Here is an 18,744-nt window from a genome sequence, read left to right as displayed (position 1 = left end):
GAAATTAACACACTGGTTTCCAAACAACTAAATTAAAGTGTTTAATAAATTTTAAGAAACTAATCTATTAATAATTGCTTTAATTTTATTTTTTATTTAGATTATATTACACTTTTAAAATTTATTAACTATATATTTTAAATTAAATTTTTATATCAATAAATTATTTAAATTTATAAGAAATGATAAATAAAATTAAGTGCTATAAATAATAATTAAATTAGTTATAATATTATTTTTTAAAAACTTATAATGTTCATTATTAAATTATAAAATTTATATATATGCATGAAAAATAACTATATTTTAAAATTTTATTTTTACTTATTATATATGTTATACAATAAATTAATAATTTTATATTTATTTTATTAGTATAATAAATTTATATATATATATATATATATATTTCTTTTTTATACGTTAACATTAAGAGGATATATCAGCTAAAATCATTATCCGCTATTAATTATTAGCTATCAGCTGCAATGACTAAACCAAATAAGTTTTAAACGCAAAAGGGCTAAATACACAGTTACTCTCTTGATTTATTTTATATTAGTTTATTGAATACTTGAATAAAAATTATAACCTATTAAACATTTAAACTTATAAATAAATCATAATAATTAAAAATAAATTAATTATATCATTGATTATTTATAAAAAGAAATAGGAAATAGTTAAACTTATTACAAATTGTACTAAAACTTTTTTCAATTGGACTATAAATTTCTATAAAATGATAAAATTACTATTATCTAACTTTATTAATTTATAAAAAATTAGAGTGCAATTAGTTAAATCTTAGTATAGTTAGCAATATGTATAACTAATTTTTATTTTTTTAATAAATTATGAATAATATAATTAATTTATGTTTAATTTTTATGTTTTTTATAAATTTAAGTATTGAATAGATTAATATTTTAATTTATATATTTATTGTATTATTCACAATTAGCATTGGGACGTGAGTATATATTTATTATATTATTTACAATAATGTTCGGTGAAACATAATAAAAAAATTTATAAAGTACAAACACACGCAAAATAACTATTTTAAAATTGTTTTGAGCAAATGTACATTCTTGTTTTAACAGAATAAACAAATATTTTTTTTATATCGTGGAACTGATAAAGCATAATTTTATTTCTTATAATCCTATTGCCTACTCACACTCAAAATCAAAATATTTCTGGTTATCAATTTATAAAAATTAAAAAAACTTTAAAAAATGTCATTTTTCCATCCAAACTTCTAAACACTTATATAATGTCATTTATATAATTACAAAAGAACTTAGTGAGTCCCTTGTTATGTTTAATTTTATTATTAACTGTGACCGGGTTATACAAATGTGAAGAATACTTATGTCTAATGGACCTAAGGTTAACTTTTTTTTTTTTATGGACATAATTGCTCTTAATTTATTGACCCTTTAATAATTAAACCCTCTATTTATTTTGGCTTATTAAAATTTGACATTTTAAAATTAAATCATAATAATTAAAAATAAATTAATTATATCATTGATTATTTATAAAAAGAAATAGGAAATAGTTAAACTTATTACAAATTGTACTAAAACTTTTTTCAATTGGACTATAAATTTCTATAAAATGATAAAATTACTATTATCTAACTTTATTAATTTATAAAAAATTAGAGTGCAATTAGTTAAATCTTAGTATAGTTAGCAATATGTATAACTAATTTTTATTTTTTTAATAAATTATGAATAATATAATTAATTTATGTTTAATTTTTATGTTTTTTATAAATTTAAGTATTGAATAGATTAATATTTTAATTTATATATTTATTGTATTATTCACAATTAGCATTGGGACGTGAGTATATATTTATTATATTATTTACAATAATGTTCGGTGAAACATAATAAAAAAATTTATAAAGTACAAACACACGCAAAATAACTATTTTAAAATTGTTTTGAGCAAATGTACATTCTTGTTTTAACAGAATAAACAAATATTTTTTTTATATCGTGGAACTGATAAAGCATAATTTTATTTCTTATAATCCTATTGCCTACTCACACTCAAAATCAAAATATTTCTGGTTATCAATTTATAAAAATTAAAAAAACTTTAAAAAATGTCATTTTTCCATCCAAACTTCTAAACACTTATATAATGTCATTTATATAATTACAAAAGAACTTAGTGAGTCCCTTGTTATGTTTAATTTTATTATTAACTGTGACCGGGTTATACAAATGTGAAGAATACTTATGTCTAATGGACCTAAGGTTAACTTTTTTTTTTTTTATGGACATAATTGCTCTTAATTTATTGACCCTTTAATAATTAAACCCTCTATTTATTTTGGCTTATTAAAATTTGACATTTTAAAATTATTTCAATTATTCTATTATATTACATCTTCCATTAAAATTTTAACGGAATTGACATATTACTTACTAAGTCAACACCATATCACCATGCTATATGAATAAAGTTTAGAATTAATTATTAAAATTTGACATTTTAAAATTATTTTAATTATTCTATTATGTTACATCTTCCGTTAAAAAATATTTTTTAACGGAATTGACATATTACTTACTAGGTCAACACCATATCACCATGCTATGTGAATAAAGTTTAGAATTAATTATTAACAAAATTTTGTGCTTTTATTTTTGTTGTAATTCCACTCTATATTTTTATTTTTTGTCAATTAAATTATGTTTTTTTAATGTTTGACTAAAAATATATGATAGGAAAATATTTTTTGTCAATTAAATTATGTTACATTAATAATACATGAAAATATTTTACACTACAATAATTGTTTTAGAACAAAAATTACAAATGATTTAAGGAGATAGGAAAATTTTTAATAAAAGTATTTTTTATACAAATAAATTTTATTTTGTGAATATCTAGCATTAGATAATTATTAAAATCTCATAAAGTATATTAAAATTAAAATAACCATAGAATACATCATTATATATTAAATTCCATGGGTTTCTTTATTATGAATATAGGTCGGGTTTTGAATTTCTGGCTATTTGGTGGGTTGGGTTTTGATTTGATGTTTGTTGGTAGGCTAGTTTGGTTGTCTCTTTGGGTTATTTGGCCATTTTAAATGTAATTTATTTACACTGCAGAAATATTATTATTATTATTATTTATCTCTCATATTCACATCTCCGGCGCATACAATTTTCATAGCTATTAGGCCATATTTACATTGTACATACTTCTATTATTTTTTTTATCTATTATATATCATTGTTCTATATATATCTCGTATTCTCCTCTTTTTTCTTTTTTCACATAATATTTATATGTTATTAATTTATTTCTCCTATCTATTTTCCACTTATTACAATATTTTCATATATTATTATTTTAAAAAAATATAAAAAAATATCATATAATTTCACTAATTTTTACTTTAAAATTTATAATTCCATTTATATTAAAATAATTTATATAGTATCATATCGTTAGCATATAATCATAATTTTCTAAAATTCTCGATAGTGATAATTAAAATGTAATTATTAATTAAAAAAATATATAACAAAATATTATGTAATTTCACATATTTTTATTTTAAATTTATAAAATTTATATTAAATTTGTATGTGGTGATATGATTTTCATATAACTAATTTTTATGCCCGTGATTATTATTTGTTAATATCGTGATATTATATATACTATTTTGATATAAATTCAATCATAAATTTTGAAATAAAAAATTAATAAAATTACATTATATTTTTTTTATTTTCACCTATTTTTATATATTTCACCCCTCATTTCTCTCATTTTGTATATTAATATTCTATTTTAATGTTATTATTTAATACATTATACATACCAATATAAACCCTTCTAAACGAATAAATATTATTATTTTATTATTTATTTAATTTGTAAACTAAAAATTTTTATTAATGAGTTTTAATTTATGAATATTCACTGTGTTTAAAACTATATACTTATGCAAAATAGATTAATTTTATAATAGTAACATTATCCGCATAGAGCAAGAACATCTAGTACTCAAATAATCAACACTTTTAAATATAATTCATATAAATAATTATATATTTTTATTCATAAAATTAATATATTTAATTAGTTATAAGTATTAAAAAAATATAATTATAAAAAAATATTTTTTATACTTGCAAATGCAGAAAAAAACGAAAACGTTTGCTGTCCAAATGCAGAAAAAACACAAATAAAAGCTAAAAGAAAACCAGAAGAAAACCAAAACAAGAAAACCAACTAAGAAAATCAAACGGCCGAAAAGTAACTTACTGATGACCCATTCTCTTCCCTTACTTGTTCTCACGATTTCTGTTCTCAAGAGAGTTTCTCTCACTCTGTTATACTTACTCCCGCTATAAATTAAATTATTCATTACTGTTTTATTATTTCATCATTTAATATATTTAATAGATTTTTGGATATAATTTTTATGTTTAGTTACACAAAAAATGGATAAAAATAAATATTGAATGAGATAATTCTAAAAATAATTATTTAATATTATTAGTATTTATTTAAAAAATAATTTAAAAAATTAAAATATTATCATTATAAAATAATTCACAGTACTAAATATTTTAATACTGTAAAACTCTCTCATTTATCATTAAAAAAATTATAATATAAAAGACAAAATTAATAAATATATAGTATAAAATATTTTAAATAACACAAACTATAAAAATTAAATCTTAATTAAAAAAAAAAAAAAAAACTAAAGAAACAAACTGTTATCAAAAGAACCCTTAAATCCCAACCCTGAATCTCTCTGAACTCTCTACTGCCGCTCTCCCCTCCCCCATTCGGCCTCTCCGCCTCTCCTCTGGTGAAGCCGTGCGCCTCCAGCCGTTCGTCCCTCTGCTCTTCACGCTGTCAACGTGGTTGCTGCGTTTGCTGGTCCTGGTTGCTTCTTTGTCTCCTCCGCCGCTTCCTCTGGTCGTCGTCGCTGCGTCTGCTGGTCCAGTCTTGCCGTCCGGTGCTGCTCCTGGCTGCATCCTCTGTCATTGCAGGTTTGGATGGGTTTTTTGAAACTTTGATTTCAGATGTGTACTTTCTGAGATTTGTGAGATCTATTTGATGTGGATTGCTGAAATTTGTGAAAATATTAAAATTTATGGGAATGTTGAATTGGTGAGATTATTGAAAATTCTTTGTAATAAAGATTATTGTGAATGGATTGAGAGTTGTTTTAGTGAGAATAATGAAAAATTTGAAATAAACACTACCATTCAGATTTGTTTTTGTGAGATTGAGCTGTGTTTTAGAATTTTGTTGAAATGTGAGATTTTGTGTGTATTTCTTATTTCTTTTTTGTTGGGATATGAGTTAATCGGATTAGGTTAGTCAAATATAATTTTTAAACGGGTTCAGATAGTGTATCTATAAATGTATTGGGTCCGGTATTTAAAACTTCACGGGTACACTACCCACTAACATCCCTGAGTAGTCTCTCCCTCACATCCAAGATTCGTTCTCTTAGTTGGACTAACTCGAGGTAGAATTCGTCACTCAATCTTTTCATTTCTCCTCTATACTTTCTCCTTCTTCTTCTTGTTGCAGTCAATTTGGCTTACATATTGTGTTCTTTCGCCATTCTTGTAATTTTATTTGACAGATTTTGCCAGATTTCTAGGTATTTCCCTAATTTGGTTTAGGGTTTTGGCATGGACACTCATTCAATTGTTTGAACTCTCCTCTTGGGATTTACAGAAATTGTTCAATGGTTATATATAAATAATGATATTGACTTCGTATATGATGTTAATGCTGTGTAGGTAGTTATATTCATGATTCATATTCCGTTTGGCTATGATGCTTGAGGTCATGCCTGCAACAAAAGAGGTTATTTTTCGAGTTTCTACTGGATTCTTGTTTCTTTATGAATTAATATGTTAGTTAAAATTCTAGGACTTCTAATATATGGGATGTCTGTTTCTTGGTATTGATTGCATTACCGGAAATTTCAGGCTCTTATATGTTCAGTACAAAATTACTTGTTTTGGGCATTCTTCTGTTTGTTAGAATTTTGATGAGATATTGTTTCTTCTGTTTAACAGAATTTTGATTGTGATCACAATTGCATCAAACTTGCATTCAGCAAGTTGATGAAGCAGATAGGCAATCCAGTTGAGTTTGAACTCCCAGAGTGTTTTAATAAATGGAAGCTCACTCCTTACACCTTCATAAAACGCAGTATCCACTCAAAATACATTAGTTTCCTGTTGCAATTTCATAGTGGTTACTAATATAGTTTTGTTTTCGCAAGAAATTTAGTGTAGTTTCTTTTTTCTTTTTTCTTTTTTTTTTAAATATCTTTGATTACATCTGAATTCTGCATTTTGTCAGTTCACAGATTTTATTTGGGTAAATTACTATTTAGTCCCTATGGTATAGGAAAACTTACTAGTTAGTCCTTTAGTTTTGGAAAATACATTAAACATTCTTGAAGTATTAAAAAATATAGTAATCGGTACTTCGTTAATTTTATACATTAAATGTTCTACTATTTAATTACTATAGTGGAAAAAAAATTTATTAGTTGGTCCCTCAATTTTATAAAAATGTAAACTAATTAGTCCCTTCGATTGAGGGCATTTTAGATTTTTCTTAGTGCTTAACAGCTAAAATTGACAGAGAGACTAATTAGTAGAATTTTTAAAACATGAAGGACAATTTAATGCATTTTCCAAAACCAAGAGATGAACTAGTGAGTTTTCCTATACCATAACGACTAAATAGTAATTTTTCCATTTTATTTTTGGTCTGATAATTTTTTTTTTCCTACATGCATTAAAGTGTCTTTCCTCATTATTCCATTTTTGTTGATACTGACAATTTTAGATATATATCTCACAAAGAGAATTAAAAGGCGCCTTGAGGATGATGGCATATTCTGTTCCTGCAGTTCATCACCAGGTGCTTCTGGTGTCTGTGGTAGAGATTGCCATTGTGGGTAAGATTAATCTTGTCTATTACGATTGTTCAGACTTATGTATGACATCTTTAAGGGCTAAAAGCATTTGCATTGATCATCTTTCTGATGAGTTCTTTTGATCCATTGCTGTTGTATTGTAATTTATTTTTCTAGTCTTCCATGATCAATTTCAACTTTCAAGGCTTCTATGGTAGGCTGTTTTTGGTTAGAGAAATGCTTGTATTCTTAAGAGGCAATAGTTGCCTCAAGGTATTTAATTGGGATATAATGATTTGTCTTTTTAATTGGCCAAGCCTCTTCTGGGCTTGCTTATGGCATTCTTCTCTTCGCACATTGGTTTTGGATAAAGATTTAGTGTTAAATATAATGATTTGGACGACCATTCTCTCTTGAGCTAGCTTTTGGGATAGAGTTAGGCTCGGTCCATTTTTCTAAACATGGTATTGGAGCTTGTCTCTGGTTTGGGCCATTTGCAGATGTTTATGCTTTTGAACTTCACATTCCAGATGTTCATGTTTGGGAGTGAGGGAGATGTATTGTCACACATTGGTCTGGGACAAGAATTTGGTGCTAAATATGATGTCTTAGGCAATCCTTCTCACTTGAGTTAGCTGTTGGGATGAGGTTAGACCTGGTCCATTTTCTCATTGTTGAAGTGTTACCATTTCCTTAGTCTTTGGTGGACATTCAATCACAATGCTAATTCTATTTTTTTATTTCTTTCTGTTGATTGAAGGACGTATCGCTCTTGTCCCTAATTATCTTCTCCTTCCCTTGCATAATATGTTCTCTTTCATTTGTTTTTTCCTTTGAGAGGTAGACTGAGAATTGTCATTCTATGTTCTCATGTCTTATAATTTAAAAACACGTTCTAGCCATTGAAGTAACTGATGCTTGATTTGTCCTGGTTGTGTTTGAAATCCATTGTCCTTGTTCATGATATGGTACATGCAAATTGGGATTCAATTCCTTTACAGAGAATAGCTCGTCGTAGTGAACTTTTTTATGGTTTAGTAATGCTGTTGCTGATGGGATGACTACAATGGGTATGATGTCCAGATTATAAGTTTTTGTTCGTTTGTTCTGGTTGATCTCAGATATGTGAAGCATTAAGTATTCCTTATGTATGCATATAAGCAATATATATGCTAATATTTTTATTTAAATTCATATTGTATTATTGGGAAAAGTGCTGAGTCTGTCTTGCTGATTCTAGTGCAGACTTATGTTAGAAATTATTAACTTTATCTCTTTAGATGCACAACTTACTTTTGATATTTAAATTTAGGTTATAATTCTAATAGATGGATAAAACTGTAAAAATAATAGGCTCTTAAAGTTAGAAAATTTTGAAGTTAAATCTTATAAGAGTTAGTTGTGAAGATAAAATCAAGGAAAGCGGGAGAGTGGATGACACATGGAATAAAGGTAAAGAATGTGGAATATATTATAAAGTTATTATCGAAAAAAAGAAGAGGGGTTAGAGGCATGGTTAAAGAACAAAAATGTAGGAAAGAAACAAAGGGAAGATAAGGGTAAAAAGTAGAAATAGAGTATAGTAACACAATAAATGAAGGAAATGAACAGGCAGTCAACTTTTGTGAAGCTCACAGTTAGGACTATATGTTTTGTGATATCATTTTAAATTGTTAATTATCCAAAATGAGCAGGAAAGTTCTTTCTGGTGTAATTGAATTTCATAGTCGCAAGTATTGAGATGGATGTTGGTAGAGTGAGGAATAGAGTTTACCGATGAAACAGTAAAATGACATAGTATGGCTTATTCTATTGAATAAAATGGCTATAGTCTTGTTTACAAACAGCATTCAATGTTTTTCTCAACTCTTGAAATGAAAAGAAAGAAAGAAATAACCAGGAGAAAGCTTCAGTCCAGCAATCAGCTAGCGTAGCCCAGCACTCAGCCGCAAATTTCTAATAAGACATAACATGCCTTTCTACAAAACAACAAATTATTTATATAACAGGTTGGAGAATCATCTGCTCCCTATTCCTTGTGAGCTGGATCTGAGAATCTCTCAAATGGCTTAACCTCCCCATTGCCATCATCTACAGTTGGTCCCCTCTGGATTCTTCTGTTCCCATTTCCTTCATTCCCATATTCTTGACTATAATAAACTCTAAGAGGCCATGGATCCTGGCCCAGACTTGTAGAGGCCTTGATTGGGCTGCTTCTGTCAGATGTGGTTTAACAAATATTGCAACTCCCACTGCTGTTAATGCCTATATATAATGGACATTTTTTTCCCACTGCTTGATAAAGGCTACTTCTTCTCCCTTCTCTCTCTCCTCTCTGGCTGGCAGCACTTGTTTTTGTTTCCTCATGATCCCCCACACTTCTCTAGCAACCTTCATTTTTTTTTTCTTTTAATAAGCTTTTACAACCTAAATACTCAAGTGTTACTACGTTAGAATTTAGCTTAATGCAAGAAGCAAGTCAAGGCTATGAGTTTCTGCAATTTGATAAGTCAGCTTCTATTCAGAATATAAATTTGATGACAGTCTAGATGTTGTCCACTTGAATCTGACTGGATCTATTTTTATTTTTATTTTTCTGATGATGCCACCTTTCTTGGTAAGGCCAAAAAAAAAGAATGTTTGGGTTCATACTTAATAGTTATTAACTATTAAGAGAAAATGATGCTAAACTATAACAAGAAACATCATTATGTCATGTTTGTAGTCATCCATGACTGGTTTACTGGTATACTATGTAGCTTTATGTGCATGCCTTATGTTTAGTTATTATTTCAAATGCTGGATCTGAAATCTTCTTTCACAATAATAAGAAACAATTTTTTTGCTCCCTTTCCCCTCAGGATGCTACTCTCTAGCTGCTCCACTGGATGCAGATGTGGGAGTTCATGTCTCAACAAACCCTTTCAACACCGACCTGTGAAGAAAATGAAACTAGTACAGGTATATGACTCACATATTCAGGGAAGAAGGACAAATAGTAACATGTAGAGAAGGATGATTCCATTAATAATGAGAAAAGACTTATGAGGAGGGATAAAAGTGATGCTCCCCATAAGGACAAAAGATACTAGAGGAGCAAAACAATATATTATATGTGCTAGTAGTTGTAAATAACAAGTATTATATTAATGCCATTCACTCTCTTTCTCTAACTTTTACGCACACAAGTGCATGCTCTCTCACACAATCACCTTGTTTTCAGGTTGTGGACTGGGAAAAAATTCCTTACCTCTTCTAAGTAATTTTATTCACAGTATTCTTTTTTTCCATTTTTGTTTACATGTTTTGGTGCCTTTTCTTTATATCATTTGCTTTGCATGAACATGTTGTTTTCTATACACACACTAAAAATATGTGAAGTTAAGCAAGTTATTTCTTCTAGACTGAGAAATGTGGAGCTGGAATTGTGGCGGATGAAGATATTGCACAGGGAGAGTTTGTAATAGAATATGTTGGAGAAGGTGATATTTCTAGCTTGTGCAGTGTTATCATTATTGATAATTTGATATACATCTTAACGTTTACTGTTGCATCAGTATTAAAACATAATGCTTTTTGTTTAATCTTTATTATTGCAGTCATAGATGATAAAACATGTGAGGAAAGGCTTTGGAATATGAAACACCGTGGAGAGACAAATTTTTACTTGTGTGAAATTAATCGAGATATGGTAATTGATGCCACATACAAGGGAAACAAGTCAAGATACATAAACCACAGTTGTTCTCCTAATACTGAGATGCAGAAATGGTTCTATTGCTGAGCTCATTCTTAATCTCAATTTTAACAGTTAGTTGGGAATCTTGCTTGTTTACTCTACTTACTCCATTTTATTGTTTATTGTTTATTTCCCCTTTTTTCTTTAAGGATAATTGATGGTGAGACAAGAATTGGCATATTTGCAACTCGTGACATAAAAAAGGGCGAGCATTTGACCTATGATTATCAGTAAGAGTACTTGCATCATCTGTATTGCATTGTATATTTAGTGATTGGTCTCTTCTTCCTTGTGAACTTATCGTGCATATTTAAATTTGTTATCGACAAAAGAAATTTTTGTAAGGTTAAATATGACCACTAATGACGCTATTTTCTTTAAGTTCCGGGTTTCCTAGTCCAATCTAATAAATTTAGCAGGTTTGTCCAATTCGGTGCAGATCAGGACTGCCATTGTGGTGCTGTTGGCTGCAGGAGAAAACTAGGGGTTAAACCCAGCAAGCCTAAGATTTCTTCAGATGCTGCATTACAATTAGTAGCATGCCAGGTGGCAGTGTCCTCTCCCAAATTGAAAGCAATTTTATCTGGAAAAGATGTATGTATAGGAGGTTGTTTATTCATGCCATATAAATGATATAATGCTTTGCAACTTCTACTCTCTTTTTTTTTTTTAAATTTATATATATTGGGCACCTATTCAAATGTAGCTAAAACTAATTCTGGAATTTGTTTTCTAAAGGTTTATCAGAATGGAGGTTTGCATACAGGTAACCAGTAATCCTTTAACAAACTGCCTTCTTTGTCTGTTTAGCTGCTGGAGCTGGAGTACCTTGGCAAAATTGGAAAATATGCTATTTTCATCATGTTTTTGCATTTATCTTATATTTCAGGGAATTCAGAACATGCATACAGTAAACGACAGACACGATCTCATAATTGCATTGGTGAAGTGATTCACATGTTTCGTCCATATAGTAATAGGTACATTTTTTTTCTTGTAAAATTTTGCAATAAATATGCATTTCCCTGTGGGAAATTGACTTTTTTTGGTTAGTGGTAGAACTAGAACTTCAAGATTTGAGGGGTCAGGTATAAGGGTGACAATGAAAAGACTTCATTTAGTTGTGAAAATCATTTTCTTTTTTCATTTCTAGTTTTCATCTTGATTCCATATTTCTAATTTTTCATTTTTCCAAATAGAAAATTGGAAACTGGAGAACATATTTAGTTGTCCAATTTTCTAATAAGTATTATTACATTGAAATAATGATTATTGAAATGTGATTATATAAATAATCCAATATAGTTTTCGATTTGAAGTGATGGCATAACTGACCAACAATTTGTATAACAAAATAGAAACTCTTAAGTTCATCTAAAATTAATCAATAGGAATATACATTTGAATGCAACCATAAAAATAAATGCAATTATGCTTAGGAAAAATCAATAAAAAAGAGGCAGTTACACAAAAATAAAAAATGCATTTGTTGGGATTTGAAGTGCAGCATTGCTGAATTGATGTGACTTAAGGATAGGATATGCAAAAAATTAACCAAGTGAATTTGCAGTTATAGGTAGCATAATTATATGGCCAAAATTTAAAAGAAAAGAATGAAAAAGAAAAAAGCAATGCCTTCGCCAACACTTGATCCCCACATTGAAGTGTCAATGCGTAAGTTAGCTGGAAGACTGTGGTTTCCAATGAAAAAAGCTTCCTTTGATATAAGCATGAAACAGAAAACATTTAAAACTAGTTTTCTAAAGACTAACATAAATTTATAAAATTTGGAGAACTGATATATAATTATGCATTTAGAAATTTTTTATAATAAATCAACGAACTTTATTTTCTAATCATTTCCTTAGGTGTAGTTTTCTAACTAAATGCAACTTTAAAGATTCAAAGGTTGAATGGATAATTTTCAGTTTTTTTTGGGAGCATGGAAAGAGTTTGGGGTGGTGGTCAATTATTCACTTCTAAAAATAGTATGTTTAGCTGCTTTAGCATACTGATATAGGTTTGAATTTTAGATGAGATCAACGAACTTTATTTTCTAATCGTTTCTTTAGGTGAGTTCTGAATTTTTACATCTGCTATTATTCTGCTAAATATTCCATCTTTCATTTATTATTTTTTAATACGCTTCATTGTTCCAGATCTTTTGGGATGATCAAACGGTTTGATAAGCACTCAAGAAAACATGCGGTGAGAACAGTTCATTCCCTGTGACTGATACAAATGGTCATTATGATCATGCCTAATTTAATTTATTTCATTGTAGATAATGTTTGAAGACGGTGCAGTTGAATTTCTAGACATGTCAAAAGAAGATTGGGAATTTGTAACTTTGTGATCTAGCCTTGAGGTAATCATTATGATTTATGGTGCTCACTTTTTGCCTTCCTCTCACACACATGCACAAATGATAAATGCTGAAGCCACTGGTATATATATATGTATGTATGTATAGGCATTGATCCAGAAGCTATATATATATAATATAAAATGTATACTATAATATATAGAATTTGTCATTTATTTGGATCGCATTACCACTTAAAGTGGTTTTGGGATATGGGTATCCTTACCTTATTATTTTCTAATTTGTAAATTATTTATATTTCTAATACATTGTCATCAAGGCCAAATGAAGAAAAAATTCGTGCTTTTGCAAACTTTTTAAATTTTAGCCAATTCTTCTAGCTTCTCAGTTTGTATTTGAAACTTTGACATTGGCAATTAGTTCAATTGGGTAGCCATTTACTGAACAAATGCAAATATTTGTTTGCCTTCTAAACATTTTAGTATATCTTTTTAGGGTAAATAATTAGTTAATCTTTCCATTTTCAAACTCAACTTGTTGGTAGGTAATATTTATCTATGTAAAACCTTTAATCCTTCCATCCAATTAGACAATAATTTCCTGTTAGTCAGGAATTCTCAAAATCTTTTTTTCAGAAATATCCATGCCCATTACCTGTCTCCTCTATCGTTTTCCCTCTCAAAGAACCAAATCCATCCCCTTCCCCGTAGTCAAGCAAAACAGGTAGAGACCTACCTTCTTCCCACTCATCATCAACACCAACTTGCACATTTTCCTCCACCACTAATCCAAAATCAATTCGTAGCACTTTAAGGCCTCAACATTCGCCAATTGTCATCTCCCATCCTTAGGTCATGGCTCCCACAAAATCCGGTAATCTCAAAACTCCACAGTGCTCTCGCCCATGACCATATAGCTATACATCACCTATGGAGACCCACTTTCTGAGCCCTAGCTCTCTCACGAACCGCAAACCCATCTTCTGCAGCAAAGTCAACCATCTCTTCTCACCATTTTTCTGAACCAAATTTCCCTTGGTACCCACAGGGAAACACCAATGGGAATGGGTCCCTCAACTTCTCCTTGGGCATGCAACTTCCATTTCCTCCTTAGCTCCTCCACATTGCTCGTCCCGTTGCATAGGTACTACCTTTGCTATCATTCTCCCTCACTTGTGTGTCAAAACCGTTCTTGCTCCCTGCATTACACCTCGACTTTGATCCCTGCAACATCATCTGTGATTGATCCCCTTCCATTTCCTCTCATATCTCCCTCCTTCCACTCTGCTTGCTCCTTTGATATAAAACACCTTTTTATATCATTCCCTTGATAGGTTTTAGCTAGAAATTTTGGAATAGGACTTGGACTCAATCTTGTAGGGAAAGGTTAATGCTCTGGTTGGGGACTCCAAGCCCAATCTTCCAATCTCCCAGTTATTATAAACTTCATGTGGTAGGGATTGCACCCAATCATTCATGGTAATCCATTTTGCTTGCAAAAATGTGGTACAATTCCTGCTGTTTGGTTGGATTGTATGACGAAGAGGATATTTTGATGACATTCGGAGTTTGTGTGGAGAGACCATCCTTCATGTTTGGAAGGAAAGTGTATCGCTTGGTTCTGGTGAATCTGGATGATGTGGGTAAGGAAAGTGGAAGAGAAGTTTTGGCATTCATGGGCTGTGGGCAGTGATTTGGAAGCTGAGGCAGTAGTGGAGAGGGAGGCAGATATATTTGTCGAGGTGTTGCTAATGGAGGCAGAAAGGAAGAATTGATCCACAGAGAGTTTATGCCCATATGCATTGATGGAAGGGTTATTCTATCATTTCTTAATCATTAATGATCCAATTTTCAATAGGATGGAAGGTTATAATTGTCATAACATCCATTTAACAGAAAGTTTGTGTTTAATTGGATGGAAGGACCATGTAGTTAATAGACATAAACATGACGTTTTAACTAATTGAGTTTGGAAAGTAGGAGGATGAACTAATTAATGTTGTCAAACCTTAGGGACTAAATATTTACCTACCTTTTTCAATTGTGATTCCACCAATCTTAGATTCATCTCACTTTTAACAGCTATACTCGATTTGATGACATGAATATTTTATATTATTTTGTTTAGTTTATATTTTTGTCTCCCTCCTCTCTTCTTCCCCTCCCACATTTGCTGCTTTTCCTTAACTTATTTTTCTACAAATGCATGACTCTTTTGAGGCCAAAATTAGATTGCTTTCAGCCATCATATTATTGGTAATTCCTTTACTTCAATCATTGGATTCTTTCATTTATTAGGCCTGAAATGGCCTGAAATTTGAATTCGGGTGAAAGAGGAAGAGGGATTGTGGAATTGTGGCAGGAGAAGAAAATAAATGAAAAATTATAGTTATAATGTTCGATTTGATTCAATAATAAAACAGTATTAAATTATTAATTTAAATTTGATTAATGACTGCTAAACCATTATACAAATGTGAAAAAATTGAGGCACAAAATTAGAAGAATTAACTAAAATTTATTAAAGAGGGTGACCTAGTGCATCCACATTTTTGGGCTCTGCGAGGGTATTTACATAGCCTTCCCCTTGCTTTGTAGAGAGGGTGTTTTCATGGCTTGAACCCATGACCTCATATCACAAATGGGTTAACTTTACTGTTATACTGAAGTCACCCTCTAATTAACTAAAATTTAAAATTTGTAAAAAGATACAGAAATTTTTTGGTAAACCAAACTGTTTCCTTCTGAGTTGATTGCTTAAATAACGTGAAGGAAAATAGTATTAAGAGATTTACAATTTTTGAATATTGCTGTGGAATTAGTTTTCAAACAAAGCTGAATGGAGAAAAGGTCCTAACTAGTTTCCGATTAAAGTTTAGTTGATATTGAGTTAATTACTAAAAAATTTGTTTAATTCGGGTAATAAGCAATTGCAACATGTTTCTTTGGTGCAAGCGCACTGATGAGCTTTTTTTTTTCTCTGAAAAAAAAAAGAGATGATTTCTCATTGTAATACATTTCATTCTATTTCTTTACAGGTGACAACGAACTCGTCATTGGAAAATGTTGTAATATTTGATTCTAGTATCCTGTTCTGTGCTCACAAAAGACAAGATTGGTTCTTGCACTTGGTCTGCAAGAATGTTGTAAACAAAAATATCATATGCATTTTTTGTCTTGATAAAATAAGGAATTTTAAACTGTAGCTGTCGGAGAAAACAGTATGCTGGAGGAGCCGCTCTTCAAATTAGACTGCTCGCGGCAGGTCAGACTTTGGAGGCTGATGGAAATACAGCAAGTAGGTTAACTTGTCCAACAAGTTGATCCAGTGTTCTAACAATGGTCAGTAGTACCATATCCTATGTTTCATATTGATTGTGCCATTTGCAAGAATACTTTGAAGTATCATCGCAATTGTATGCTCAGAAGTCGAAATCAAGTGGGGAACTGATATGTCTTATTTAAAAAAAAAAAGAAAGATAGGTTTTGATAGGTTTATTAGAGTGGTTTGATGGGGGCTCCGCTAGAAGCGACTGTGCTAGGAGGAGATGAGATAATTTGGGCTGTTGAAATAGTCGTTCAGTTTTGAATTAAACTTTCAAAACTGAACGAAAGAACATATTTTCAAAATATGAGGATGGGATTTAAGTTATAGCCAAAGCCAGACTGTAACAAATAATATGTTTGGTATTTTTTCTCCCATTTGTTGGACCTCATTTCCATAGGTTAGGAGGGTTTTTTCTGGCTCACTAATGGTATGTACTATGCAGTAGAAGCAGAATGTTCTTAAATTTGAATTACCATTACCAGGTGTGATTGTGTTTTATTTGCAGAATTTACGTACTAACTGCAATTGTTTATCTTTTTATAGAAAAACAAAACATTGTCTCATCACAACACGCTTCCCAAGGACCACTTGCTTGTGCGCTTGTGGATATCAAATGTATAAAAATGTATAATAATCATACTGAATTGAATTATTTTACTGTTTAAGGTTCTGTTTTTAAATATATTTTTCGTATGTGGAAAATGTTTTCTATTAAATTTTTTTTAATAAAGTAATTTAGTCTTTATTTTTTAATTTCAATTTAAAAAATAAAATATTTTAATTAATTTATACATAGAATTAATAATAAAATTTTTAAAATATAAATAATGATTTACTTTTAAAATTAGTAGAAATCTTTTTTGCTAACTTTTTTATCGAAAAAGATTTTGATTAACTAATTTTTTAATTGCTTTAAATGCTCAAAAACTGAAAAATATTTTTTGTGTATGAAAAACATTTTCTTCACATATTTTATTATTTAGGGCATTTTGAAAAATTAATTAATAAAAAGTATTTTTTAGTAAAAAAATTAAGTTATTTTAAAATTTTTCTGTTTAATTTTTCTGCATTGAAGAATTTTTTTAAAATGTTTTTTTTTATTAAAATGTTTAAATATAAGTAAAAAAAATATTTTCAAAATACTAAGTTTTTTTCAGTGAACAGAAAAATTAAATTGTTTTAAAGAAAATAATTTTTTTTTATATTTTGAAAATTTTATTAAAATTTTGTATATAAATTTATTAATATATTTTATTTTTTAAACTAAAATTAAATAATAAAAAAATAAAAAAAGTTATTTTGTTAAAAAAAATATTTTTATGAAAAATATTTTTTGAAAACATAGTCTTAGTTTTATTTTGATTTTATCAATAACCAAAATTAGAATCCTTAAAAATTGTAGAGAACTTTTGTTTTCCTTGTTACAGAGAATAGAATCAGAAAAGGAATTGTAAAAACAAAAATCGTACTGGAATTGTTATGATTTTATAAAATTTAGTGTTTTAAAATTTTATTTTAGTTCAGCTATTCATTGGACTATATATATATATATTAAAGTTATATGTCATTTCATATATAAATAAAACTATATTATAGTTTATATATAAATTGTTAAATTCCATATATTTTCAAGTTACATATACATAGAGTTATTATATAAAGTATATTTAGGTAAGAATTGTCCATAAATGATATTTTAAAGGTTATATATTATCTCTAAGATGTACTGGGATTCATATTCTCAGGTTTAGTCCGGTAGTAAAGTGCATCTGAATAAATCAATAATAAAGTGCATTTGAGAGAAAAAAAAAAAGGTGTGCTTGGATTCATAAGACTCATTTAGAGAAAATTCAATCTAACCTCTCCATCAAGTTCACATTCTCAAATCCAACTAATATATTTTTTTTTTCTGGAGATGGTTCCATTAAAGAAACACTCTAAGCCACAGATTATAACATCTCAAATATAGAAGCCCGTAAAATATCCTAGCCCAAAAATAACCGCAAGCTAAGACTAACTAAAAAGGACAAGTTCTGACCCAAGCTAAAAAAGCCTCAGCCCAAGACAAAGAAGCCTAACTTTTCAAAGAAAAGCTCTCTTAGATCTATTGTCGGAAGTAGGGGTAGAGGTCGCCAAAAATGAAAAGAATCTGAACTGAAGCACAATCCATCAAAACTAGAAGAGTCTAGATCCATCATTGGAACAAAAACCAAACCACCATTAAAATTTTAAAAATTTTTAACTTGAGAATCAGTCTCAAAAACCCTTTAATTTTTACTTATCAATTTAATAGATTAAAAAAATTTTCTTTGAAAATATTTAAATACATTAAAAATTTTATTTTTTTAAAAAATAAATTATTAAAATTTAAAAATTATGAAAAATTTTAGCAATAAA

The 18,744-nt window shown here is 29.0% G+C and overlaps 1 protein-coding gene across 5 annotated transcripts; it reads left to right on the top strand.

Annotated features, from left to right (window-relative positions):
• Positions 1-4,775: 4,775 nt before the first annotated feature.
• On the top strand, positions 4,776-16,845 carry LOC110624387 (histone-lysine N-methyltransferase ASHH3). 5 transcript variants are annotated; one of them, XM_021769490.2, is made up of 14 exons: positions 4,777-5,054; positions 5,820-5,886; positions 6,102-6,237; positions 6,886-6,997; positions 9,817-9,916; positions 10,359-10,437; positions 10,555-10,726; positions 10,844-10,924; positions 11,114-11,288; positions 11,433-11,460; positions 11,584-11,674; positions 12,854-12,902; positions 12,979-13,062; positions 16,058-16,845. In XM_021769490.2, the coding sequence occupies exons 2-13, from the start codon at positions 5,854-5,856 to the stop codon at positions 13,048-13,050; spliced, it is 1,128 nt and encodes a 375-aa protein (XP_021625182.1). In that variant the 5' UTR covers positions 4,777-5,054; positions 5,820-5,853; the 3' UTR covers positions 13,051-13,062; positions 16,058-16,845. The 5 variants fall into 5 exon arrangements, 4 of the variants coding, with proteins under 4 accessions (XP_043808886.1, XP_021625182.1, XP_043808848.1 ...); XM_043952897.1 differs by lacking the exon at positions 4,777-5,054 and adding an exon at positions 5,077-5,539; XR_006349332.1 differs by lacking the exon at positions 11,433-11,460 and having other exon boundaries at positions 4,776-5,054.
• Positions 16,846-18,744: the final 1,899 nt, after the last annotated feature.

This window comes from Manihot esculenta, chromosome 1 (genome assembly GCF_001659605.2).
Source record: "Manihot esculenta cultivar AM560-2 chromosome 1, M.esculenta_v8, whole genome shotgun sequence".
In the NCBI taxonomy this organism is placed as follows: domain Eukaryota; kingdom Viridiplantae; phylum Streptophyta; class Magnoliopsida; order Malpighiales; family Euphorbiaceae; genus Manihot; species Manihot esculenta.
This window is presented reverse-complemented; position numbering and strand designations above follow the sequence as displayed.